This window comes from Rhopalosiphum padi, chromosome 2, assembly GCF_020882245.1.
Source record: "Rhopalosiphum padi isolate XX-2018 chromosome 2, ASM2088224v1, whole genome shotgun sequence".
In the NCBI taxonomy this organism is placed as follows: Eukaryota; Metazoa; Arthropoda; class Insecta; order Hemiptera; family Aphididae; genus Rhopalosiphum; species Rhopalosiphum padi.
The window spans coordinates 10,903,498-10,917,157 of record NC_083598.1 but is presented as its reverse complement, the minus strand read 5'-3'; the positions used below and the strand labels follow the sequence as shown (position 1 = coordinate 10,917,157).

The window sequence follows — 13,660 nt, the reverse complement described above, 5'->3', positions numbered from 1 at the left end:
TCAGATCGAATAATTATATTGTATTATTATAAGGCTGACGAATGTTCAGAGTACGACTTGTTCAATGCATAATGAAGAATCTATTTGTTATCGGATTATTTTTCATAGGATTGTGTTAGGTAATCCGTACGAAAAAAATCTATGATAAATAAACAGTATAATACTATAATGAATAAAGCGAATTTTCGATGAATCGAAAAAAACATAATAACGCATTTTAACCTACGCATTTCTAATAAATATGTTAATTAAGTAAATCATACGAATTGAGTTGCGACTGCAGAGGAATAGGTACATTGGATTATTTATTGGCTAGCCCAATGTCGCACACCCATCGTGTATTTTCTACAATGCAGAGGACAGCGTAAAGTATGTAAGTAGTAGATTTTTTATGCGATCCTTAATGTCCTCACGTTAAAAGGGTTAGTGTAGTTTAACGTTTATAAATATATATGATATAACAGCAGCTTTTAACGAGAATCAAGTTAAAAAACACTCTAACGAAAAACCATTTTTCAGTGTTGCGTGCGGTGGGGAACGGCCGTACAGTTACTCGCTTTAATGATAATATCATGTAATCGTCTCGATGCGCAATTGCGTACAATGGTTTTATTCGTCACCGACACTAAAACCATATGGTAAGTGTATGCGATTATTATTATTATTATTATTATTATTATTATCACACGATAAAGTATAGTGTTTAATATCGCAGGGCACTACATGTTATCCGTAACTATCGATCGCACTGTACTCTTTACTCACTACTCACCGGTGCACACAAATTCCTATATCGCACCGGTCTATTAAAATATATCGTCGGACCTATCTTTATATTGACTGTTGCGTATGAGTGTCACGATAAAGCGCAATCTTCTGCCCTTTGCCGGAAATATCACACCGTCAGACGCATTGCGCCGATGTTTGCAGTAAATATTGTAATAGGTATACACATTTCACTCGCATAATAATAATAATAATAATAATAATATGTCAGCACGTTCGACATTGAGCACTTCGCAAGACGTGTATTCGTGTAAAATATGTAGCTAAAATGTCACATAGTGGTAGTCTCCGAAAGCGACTAACAAACATAACTTATACAAATCAGTGTTGCGCTATTCGCGCCATAGTATATGCATAATATATGCCACGCGATATATCCTCACAAGTCCTTGTGGTTAGTCAGATTTTCGAGTTTATGGTAGGTATATGCAAATAATTTTATAGTTATCTTTTAAATCGACGCTACACACGCGTGTGTATTACTGTATTAGCAGCCTTTGTTTAGGTAACGGCGTATAACGAAGCAAATCGTCGGTGATATCTCGTAAGTCAAAACAGCTAATTTTTCGCGAGAGATAACATGTTATCGACACATGATCAAAACAAACAGGTTAAATGTCACTATAATAATACAAGTCAACATTTTAATTATGGAAAAAGGTATATGTTTTTTTCTGTTTGATCGTTTATAATAAAGATCATATTATTTTAGAATATTGATAATAAATAAGTAATGGATAGAATGGATCAACGATTATAGCACAGGAATTTAGTGATAAACTTTTAAATATATGCGGCTCATCGTTTTCATTGGCTTGTAAATAACCACAAAGAATCCATTATTGATCATTTCTCTTCAAAAAAGCAAAATATATTTTTTTCTACACCCCCCCCCCCAAAAAAAAAAAAAATTATGACCCTTTTACGTAGGTAGTTGATATATGCTCGATACTTGATATTTCTGTCAAAATGTTGATAACTAGTTTCAATGGAAGTACATTAAAGTTTAAATTTGCTTTTTAAATATTGAGTTATATGCGATGCGTATTATTAAAATATTCCAAATTTTTTTCGGAACATTTTATGTGTACATAATAAATTAATAACATCACAAAACACTTTTTACGGTATTGCTTTTTTGCCGAAAAATCTATTAAATGTCACTAATTTCAACTTAAGGGTGAATTTATCTGTTATACACTTTAGGTATAAAGATAATTAAGAAAATACACTTAAAAATTAAAACATTTTTTGAAACTTATGGGATGCTCAAGACAGTATCTTCGACTTTTATTAACTTAATAATTGAAAACAACAAAAAAAAAATTAACGGAAATTTGATATGCTGTGCCTTATTTTAACGTGGCAATTGTAAAATACAAACACATGTGGACAACGCGTCCTCTTAGAGCTCGAAAATTATTCGCAGTTTTGTTTTCATGCGTACACGTCGTATAGTACTAATGGATCAATCATTTTTTAGAAGAACCTAGCCTATTTAATGATTGATTATATTTTAAGTCATAGAAGTAAAAGTAAAACAGACAAATAAATCAATCAGTGTTGTATTTTGAGAAAATTATAATTGTTAAAGATAGGTTGAAATAAAAAATAATATCAATAAAAACATGATTTATGGATAAGAACAAGCGTGGTGGTACATCTCGCGCTATACTACAATAAAAAATAAAAAAATATACGGTCGTCGGTGGTTTGTTTTTTTTTACTTTTTCCCATATGGCTGGTGACAAAAACTAAATCAAGTCGTTTGCGATGGGTAGATAGATTGGGTGAGCGATAGAACGGCTGTCTGCCTAAGTTGTCGCGCTGTTGTAATTTTTCCTGAGCGGAAAATGGCGGTGACGCAAAATTACCGTACTAAACCTTTATACTACAAAGTAAGAATGTACATCTCCTGATGGCTGGGCGAAAAATTAAATTATTGCTTACGTCTGTCTTGCCATGGACCGAGAAATAACTTTAACTATAGATCGTCGACGTACAAATGTCTAGTATTTTTCAGAAACGCACTTGTAATGACGTAATAACACAAATGTAAGTACACGTATAATTTAATAATAACACATGTACGAGTTGTTTTATTTAGGGCAATTCACCAAGAATTTATTTCTATTTTTTTCCTTTAATAATGAATTTATTCAAATTCTATTAGAAGGTATATGAGGGCCACGATGATTTTAATATCTTAGTAATTAATCTACTAGCGTATTAAAGTTTATAAAAATGTTTCGTATAATAAATCCAAGATTCTATATTACATATATTTTGTTTTTGTAAAACTGTTTTTAAAGACTATTATTTTTAGTAAATTTTAATGAAACCATCCGTTAGATTTTGGATTTAGATACATGACATTTTTAAAAAAATTACCAAGTCAAATATTTACAGTACCTAATAAATGTTTTTCCTCATTTGAAAAAAAAACCGCAAAGTTTGTACCGTTACACAGCACTTTTTAATTGATACGAAAAAGATCTATATAATCCATATATGTAATTTTTAGAGTACCTATACTTAAATTTATAAAAAGTCAGAATTTTAATGAATTCATCATTGAAGCCAAAAAGAGAGATGAGCATGTTTGGTGAATTACCCCGTATAATGGGTGTTTACTGTGCTGTGTATTCATATCGAAATGCACAACTAAAAGGAATTTTTCTCTTCGTTTCTTTCGTTACGATATCAGTCAGCGGGTAATTTATTCCGTTTTGAAGTTTGTTCTTCGAATTCAGGAAAAAAAATTATTTCCCGCCAATTTTGCCTCGAAGGAATCGATCTTATATATATTATACTGTTTACTTATCATTTCTCAAGAAAACTTATTATTGTTATTATTTAACACAATACTATGGCGATACCTATAGTAGATACTTACTAGTTTTAAATTATTTTCTATAGCGATCAGAAGAAAATATTTAATTTTAAATTATCACAACAATAATATTTGTGTTTATTTTTTTCACTTCTTATCAAGTGAAGTATATGGAGATCAATTTTTTTATTTAAATACGAATTTGCTACGCAATAGAGTCGTTATTAAAAAAAATATTATATATTAAGTCTCATTTGAATTGTTTTAAAAAATTTCTATAGGTATTTGAACAATTGCAAAAGTATTTTGTTAGTATAATTTTTTTTTACATTTTTCGATTAACGTAGGTATATAATTTATTATTATTAATATATTTATTATTAAAAGAAATATAAATACATTGGTGAAATCAATCGCGATTTACCTTTCGTCGAAATGAATTTATTGATTAATCCATTAGTATATGTTTAAAATGGCCTTTTTTAAATTACCTACCCTTTTTTTTTTAATTATTATTTTTTTTAGCCTATATAATTTCACATAAATTTGTGATCCATCAATTCATAAAAGGTATTTTATGTATGACAATGTCAACATTCTATTACATTGGGCTGAACATAATACACGCGACTCTTGTTTCGAATAACAGTGAGATGTTATTCATACTTTACACATGCGAGTATAAATCACATTTAAATTTTACACGGTACTCTGCTGCTATTATTGAGGCTGTAAATTCAAAATAAAATTACACTTGATTCTATCTCTTTAGAAAAACACGCATATCAGACAAAAAAAATTATGGTTTATTGTTTTTTTTAAAGAAATACTTTTTGAGTTAAGTTAGTATAACGCTTGTCCGAAAATTTTTAGTACTTAATAATACACTATATATAATATTATACATATTATTATGTTAAACACGTTTATTATACATAACATACGTGTAAAATACAAATAACTTATAAATACCCTTTTAAAATATTTTTAAAAAATTGTAATAAAATCAAACATTAAAATATAATTAAAAATATATACGCAAAATTTTCTAAAAACTTTTCATGCTTCGACTATTAAAATTGGAAATTGTATACGTTTTCATCTATAAAATTCATTGTTTGCATATTTCACCATTTTAAACAACTTTAACCGAATTTGAAAAATATTAATTATGTATTTTCGATATTTTTATGTGAACAATTATTATATAATTGTTATTTTTATTATATAAAGATAAATTGAACTAAAATAAAAAATAAATAACTTAAATAAACAAAAAAGTTAAAATACCAAATAGAACTAAGATATTTTGAAAACTATTTAATATCTTGAAAATATTAGCATTAAATAATATTTAGTTGGAATTTCATCGAGTCATTGAAATTATTTCTTTGAAAATTGTAATTAAAATAACAATTTTGTCAAAATCAGGTATAGTTGAAGAATTGTGTTGCATTCCAGAGTCCAGACATAAAAAAGGGAGCCAGTTGAAACGTCGAGAATGAAAATATCGACAAGTTAAAACGTCGATGGTTGAAACATCGACAAATTAAATCAAATCAAATAATTATTATTTTATTTAAATAAATAAATAAATAAATAAAATAATTATATGGCATATATATATAAAATAAAATATAGGATAGTGAATTTGTTCCTATATAAGTTTGGATAACTATATAATATACTACAATACGCATATTAGATAGCATATTTTCGATAATTTTCAGTTAAATAGATATACTATATATATAATGAAATATTATATTTTAATTTGATTTAATTATTTACAGTAATATTGAACAGTTAGTGTTCCAAGTCGATGTTTTGTAAATGTTGACATATTTTTGTAATACATGAAATACTCAAAATAAAATTATATATTTCAAAATAATTATTTAATAAATACTTATATATAATAAATTATAAAAATAATAACCTTATACAAATTTAGCTTGTTGATCCGTTGATCACTGTTTTCTTAAATTAACAATAGGTTCTGCGAGGTACATAAATACTCGTACTTGCGCGTTAGTAGTTTTAAATCGAAATGATTTGATTTAACTACACGGTCGCATGTGAAATACTATTTATTTTATCATTATATTTGTATACTAAATCGTCTAAATCTAAAAGAATACCGTTCACTTTATATCAACGTTAAATTATAAAATTTAATTTTTTTTTCGATAGTTTTTGTTTGTCGATATTGTAATTTGTCGAAATTTTGTACTTGTCATTAAAATAATCCGTCAAAATTTTGTACTTGTTAATGTTTCAACTGTCGACATTTTAATTTGTCGATATTTTGATTGTCGACGTTTCGTACCAGACCCCCCCCCCAAAAAAAAAAAAAAAAAAAATCAAAAAGTGGCACTCACGTCATTGTTAGACCAATAATCTTCCCACTCTACTTGGTTTGGTATTTAAAAAAACGGTTGTATTATACTGAATATTTTTGAAGTAATCACATTAAAAATATTTCATCCAATAAATTATACAATAATTAATATTGTTATTTTTTATAAATATTATTGATTACGTTTTCAAAACCGTTAAATTTCAAATTATTAAACGCAAAAAAAAGCTATTTCCTATTATTGTCGATAAAATAAAATAAATTCTTTAATCTTCATCAACAACATGTGACGTCCAACGCAAATTACACACACACACACACACACACACACACACATAAAAGGCCAAATTACAGGTATATTACGAGTGCGGCGTGCGATAAGACGACTTATCATATGGACCTCGAGTCTCCGCCGAACAATGACCTCACCGCCTGGAAAAATATCGCACCCACGCACCACTCCTAGTACCCATGGGTTAGGTGTAAAGGTCTCCCCGCACAGACGATCACCAATTAACTACCTAATTATGTCACTGTAACATATCGGCCACGTAACACCAAATAGTCATTACTATACTATAATTAATTAATCGGATAATTATCCGCACGTATGTGACCCCCTCTGTCGCCTGTCGTCTGTTTCGTTGCCAACCACCTATCATGGTATGGGCCGACAACGCAAAGGCACGACACTCCATTTTCTCTTGCCTTCCGAAGATGAACGACTGTGAGTAAAAGCCGTTTTGCTGGTGCGCCGAGGGGCGACCCATACCCACACTCCGTGTGGTAATTTGGTAATATAAATGGTTAACACCATCTTTTTTTTATATCCTATAATATAATATCACCGTGGCCGGTACCTTACATGTTTTTTTAGAATTATTAATTTATTATTATATTATTATTATATTTCTGACCGAGTTTTGTGCCAAGTAGCTTTCTCGGCACCAACTTTCAGTTTTGAAGCTAATATGCAAATAAATTTAAAATATTTCTATTTCTCACGAATTTTTGTTTTGTTTTTTATAATATTATCGACTACACGTATGTCACTGTCCCAATGTTATTACAATGTGTATTATCATATGTAACCAAGAAAAAACAAAAATCCACGGCACTCCGGCTTTCGGGCCTCGGTCCGTGGTTGGCGACCGTAGAACCTATTCGAGGCGGCCACATGACTCTCGACCGGAAACAAATCTAGTCGAGTAGTCACAAACATTTAAATATTTAATACAAATTAAAATATTTCCGGTATTGTTTTCTTAACACTGAACTAGAGTCAAGACTAAGTTCATAATTAGTGTATGTTTAATTCGTAATATTATAATCGAATCGGTTATACACAATGCTGTTGGTTTGATTTTATATAAATATTATATTCTTTTTTAAATATTTTTTTTGGCAACAAACCATATATATTTTATTGGTCGAATGCTAGTCTTGGCACTTAGGAAAGGTTATGTTTTAAATTTTCCAGTTATGTGCAAAACCGTAAAAACAAGTGCATTTAAAGAAAAAACAACAGTTAAGTAAATAATATACGAAGATATTAAACCAAGCATAGTGGGGATTGAATTGAGCTTAGAATCAGAGCTTAAATCCAGTATCTTTATCTTTTTTGAGATGTTTTATTCATAACCAGCAAGGTCGGTTAAAGTTTATTGAATTAATTTATAGTACATTATACTACGATAGTCTATAGAAATAAGAAAAAAAATAGTACCTACATCAACAGAACTATTTACAAAACTAAACGATTAATCAAACCAAACGGTTTAATTGAATTGTTTTAAGTCAATATAATCCTCCAGAGCAAAGGATAACGCCTATCAAATCTCTTAACTCATATTATTGTAATAGACTATTTTGGGGTGAGTGCCATTAAGCCATTACATTACCCGTACAATTAATGCGATTCTCCGATATATGGTTAAATGGATGTGTTATAATGACTACACTTATTGGACACATAATAACACAATTTACAATTTTGGCCATTCAAATTTGTGAGTTAAGTGGTTAACAGTGCTTGAATTCCCCGTATTTAAAATCGTTTATAGAACCTGATTCACAATTCATTGCAATAATTAGTATAATCGTCACTAACAAAATGTTCGTTTATTTTTTTTTTCATAACATTTTTTCCAAAATTCTTTAAGTCTTACAATATTAAATTAATAATGATACATTTTAACAGCTCAAGCAAGGAACTACCTAAATATGGAATTATGATTACTTCAACTTGGTGTTGAAATAGGTTAGACTAAATATATTTAAGCAACGTAGTACATTCTAAATATACGATACTTATACGCTGAGTTTAAACTTGAGTGGAAACGTTAATAACTATAAAATGGGATACCCTTAATAAACATTTTAATTAATCGAATATAAATAAATTAAAATAAATTATTTTAGAAAAATATCTTACCGATATGTGCTACTCCGTTCAGTAATCCTGACGTACTTTTTGGATTTTGAAATGGTCTTGGAATTTCTGAAAATAAAAAAAATATACAACAATATTAAATATTACTATACATTTTATAGTATTAAAAACGAGAACAATTTTAAATTATTAAATAAACAATAAAATTGTGATATTTAAAAAGAAGTATATTGAAGTTTTTTTTTGAAACTAAATAATTGATTGAAATCTACTGTTTATTTTAATATTAAGCAATAACCATTAACCACAAATATAATATAATATAATATAATATATATATTTATCATACAAATGTGGTATATAAAACCAGATATGTCTAACATGTTTCAATATAATGTAGAAAGTATAATAGGTGCATTAATTCATAGAAAAATTTTAATTTTATTGACAAAGCACAATATTATGTTGTCCGTAATTTCTTATAGAACTCATATAAGAATGTAGAGACAGCCGTTCGATGCACATGTGCATTGTCATTCCACGCTTACCGTGACAATTAAAATTTATTAAATATTATTATTAAGATAAATTCAATTTCTCTACCAACTACTAATTTAATCTACACGAACAATGTATAACTTTGTATAAATCTTCCATGTAACTTAATGAATATAAAAAAAAACTTTAGACTTTACACGACGATCGTCACCAACGCCTCGAAACCGGCAGCCAAAAGTTCATCTACCAACTACCAAACTACCACGTCATAACAATAAGTCATTACAATCAATACAAAAAAAAAAAAAAACAAAATAAACCTTTATCACTGCTAGCCATCACGAAACCAATTAAATATACGGCGGAATTATCAACTGCAACTGACTGTTCAGATAATAAATTTGATTGACAAAACGTGGAATCAAACAAATGCATTAGATCATATCTTATAATATTATATCACCCATATGAAAAAAAAAAAAAAAATAAAACGAATCAAAATAATTTATTTTTTCTAATCGATATTTCTCAATTGCTTCTATCACGGATGATAATAATATTATGAACACTGAAAATAACATCAAATTTAAGGAACCATATTTGCCACCATCAAAGACAAATAGTAAAAAATGTGAGTTTCCTATGCAAATATAAAATTTAAAATACCAAAAACTATTTTGACAACTCTTATGGTGCCGTAATAAATCTGTTAAACGAAAATAACCTCAATTATCAAATGTACCAAACTCATAACGAAAAATCATATAATGTCGTTATTAGAAACCTACATAATTCAATCCCAAATGACTACATCAAAAAAGATATTTACGATTTCCTGGTAAAAAAAATGTCACTAACATACTGAAAACACAAACTAAAGAGTCCCTCCTCTAACCAAATATTCAAGACATCTTTAAACTAAAAACCATTTGTTTCACTAAAATAAAAATAGAAGTCTCAAATATCATGTGTAATTTAGTTCAACACCGTCGTTAACAAGCAATATAGTCATATTAAGCTATACTGCAACTACCAACCGACATATATACGAGGTTGTGAAAATATAGCTCCAACTCATGCTCTAGGTCTAAGAACATCTACTTGTAAAATATACACTATGTGACAATGCTTATCCGGAAAACTACAGAGATATACACGGTCTATAAGTAATATCAACGTTACCGAAAAAAACATCAACTGAACACCAACTCAAGAGAAATGCGAAGCACTCTTCTTGAGGATACTTTTTAACAGATATAAGGAGCGGAACCCTCCCAATCTCAATAGAAAGCTCCAACACAAAAGTACTCTTACCTCCTAACTCAACCTACTGGCCTTCTCATCTGAACATTATACGTCTTAACTCTCTTAATATCCTTGGTATTTTTATAGAAAAACTCTCAAGTAAGTTTAATACCAATGTTTCCCACATACCCTAACCTACATAACAAACAATATACTTTACAAAGATCTTAAAATCCGAACTTTATTTATTAATCTAGATTTAACAGTAAACTCCAATCACACACTAACCCCTAATCACTGAACTATCAATAAGAACGCTACTCGATAACTTTCGACGAAGACTAAAAATAAAATAGCAAAGGGATCTTTTTCTTAATAATTAACACAAGTGCTTGTATAACATTATATTTATTATTATGTATATATGTATAAATAAAATTAATTAATATGTATCCAATTAGATCATTAGTTTTGCAGAATCAGTACTATTTTGGAGAATTGATATTTTGTATTAGTATACGCATTTTTAATTCATCGTCTAATGAAGTAATGAATTTCGGTTTTACTAATAAACTGCTCTAGTTATTACATATACGCAACGTTTAAATTAGTGTAATAAATTACTATTATAATTATATATCTATATATATTTAGATTTTATTCACAACTAAATAATTCAATGCGACTCAATTGCGAAAATTATCATAATATCTGAAATATTTGTACTGTTAAAATTTATCAACGGTCAATGGTCCCAATAGAAGGTAAAATTATTTTACAAAACTAAGTACTTATCTAATATATATATATATTAAGAATTATTAATGGATATAAACATAACTAAAGTGCAATAAATTTAACAATATTTCCTAATAAATTATGTAATTGTTTTAAAATATTCTATAGCCAACTAGAGGAGACCAAAACATATAGTGATTAAAAAAAATAATATGAATTATCACTGCTGTATGTCTACTATCCATAATTAGTTATACTCAAGGATCTGTCAATCAGAAAATTATAAACTTTGAATCAATAAAAAGTAAATTAAGAAATAACTATACTCAGTTCACAAACATACCAATAAAAACCAATAGCTTACCTCAAATTTAAAAAAAAAAACGGTATTAAAAATAATAAAATAAATTCAAACCACGTCAATAAAGTGTACGAAGATCGTCAAATTTCTTCAGTAAATTATTCAACTAAGAAGTAGGTAATATTAATGTTGATTTAATTGCCAACAATAAAATTAATATCACCATTTTTAATCTCAATATCAAAAGTTTCAATATAAAGACCAAGTTTTCTGAAACTTCGATCAAAAATATTAATTGTAATTCATTAAATTTTAATTATGATAATAAGAGGACAAGTTATTATAAAATATATATAGGACATAGGTATGTTTAAAAAAAATCTTATATTTTTAGAAGTAAACAATAGAATAAAATAAATATAATTTGCTTTATAATATTTAAAAAAACATTCATATAATACGAATTCAAATTAAGACACTACTACTAATGATAAAATATTATCAAAAAGGTAAATAAAAGGTAAATGCATAATTTAGTTAGAGGACACATAAAAAAATATTTAATTTATTAATGTTTTAAATTAATTCATAAAAACGTATTTATTTTCTATTTAGACAATTATCAAAAATAATATTATATTAAAATATTTTTACAAAAAGTTTGTAATCTATTTAAGCATTAAAACTTTCAATGAATTTTGTGTTTACTTTTTACTTTGGTTTTACCAATATAAAAACAATTTATTCAAACAAAAACTTCTAAGAATTGTATTGGTGTTTGGCTTTTATATTTTATTTTTTTATTTTCCAAATCAATTAAACTGTGTACAAATTAATTTTAAATTTTGAAGTGTGTTTTGAATTTCTGCAAGTTTTTATTTATTATTTTCTTAAGTTTCACAATATAACTATTATATACTACACCAATGATTATTAAACAGTTATTTTCACATTTATTGTAAAGCGTTTTAAAACGCTCCTGATTTGGTAATTTTTTTTATAAGCACCTTATCTTAATATCGGTAATCCGTAACATATTACTCTTAAGATATTGACGTTCGTATTTAAACAACTAGAAATTTTGAATTTACTCACAGCAATAATAGATTTTAATATGAAATTTATATTTTTCGATTTAAACCCAAGTATATGTTTGAAATTCTACGGATACATTTATTTGAATGCATATACACATAAAATACTAATTTATAACTTATATTATAAATTCTTACATACTATATTTATATAATATATAAATGGTTCTTTTATAGTTTGAAACTAATATAGAAAGTTTAAAAATTGATATGCTCTTTGTAGAATACGAATGTGAATCTTACTGTGTTTTTACATCACTTCAAAAACATCATGTATATGTTTCATAACATTTTATTTTATTTTCAGTTTCTATAGGTTATTTTGTAGTATACAGTGTGTATACAAAGTCTATTGCATATTTATGTTATGTATCCATATATTATGTTAAAACTAAAATAAATGCACTTATTTCAGATTGTATTCGTATAAATAATAATAAAATATTTTATGAATCAATAGGCTAGGTTAATATGATAGGTAATTATTGGTCCGTTAACTTTTAGTGATCCATTAAATTATTTTTTTTTCTTGTAACCCAGTATACTAGGTAGATGTATTACATTTATATGATATATTTTAAAGCTCTATAATATTTTATCATCCCGTGTAGCTAATTATAAACAAAGAATAATTATTCTCATTATTACATCTAAATAAAATATTAATGTATATTTGGTATATGCGTAGGTGTGAATTACAAAGTTCAAATACTTTAATGGACTTTAACTTTTAATTTTTTTTTATGTGCGCTAATACCTTTTAATTTTTTCAAAATAACAATACAAAATAAAATTGCTAACTACGATGAATTTGTAACAAATTTGCAATTACACCGAATACCGTAAATCTAGTTTCACACAGTCAAACGATGCCAAATAGTTGATAATATTTATGTAGGTATATATTATTTGGTTAATTGTATGGTAATCAAAGATTCTCAGTAGGGCTTTTGCGTTCTATTTAAGCTATGTCGATAGTATATGGCACAATTTAATAAAAAGTGTAAACTTTTTTACCCAAACGTAAACGTCATGTAATCGATTGTACTCCAAATTGTTTAATTTGATCTTATAATATTATATGATTAGGTAGTTATAAGTGTCATAGTACTAAACTTTAATTTGGAATATGAATGAATAAATAATTATTGCTTACTATGACGATCACATTAATTAACTTACCTACATTTTTTTATTTTGCCTAAAAACACATAAATTCAATATAATGATTAATCGAACGAAGACGAACAGAAAAATATTGGATATTTAAAATTATATTAATCAATGAAAAAAAAATTATAAACTACATACAAAATCAATCAAATATTGTTTTTACAATACAATAATTTTAGTAAGTAGGTAGGTATAGTATTTCCAGTATCTATACTATAGTTATAGTCCATCGGCTTAAAAC

General features: G+C 27.1%; 1 protein-coding gene across 1 annotated transcript in view; it reads right to left on the bottom strand.

Annotated features, from left to right (window-relative positions):
• Positions 1 to 13,660, bottom strand: part of LOC132920054 (lachesin-like) — a 118,130-nt gene that overhangs the window by 33,130 nt on the left and 71,340 nt on the right. Inside the window, exon 7 of the mRNA XM_060982099.1 lies at positions 8,413 to 8,478. Coding sequence (XP_060838082.1) covers positions 8,413 to 8,478 — 66 coding nt within the window. The remainder of the gene's footprint in view (positions 1 to 8,412; positions 8,479 to 13,660) is intronic.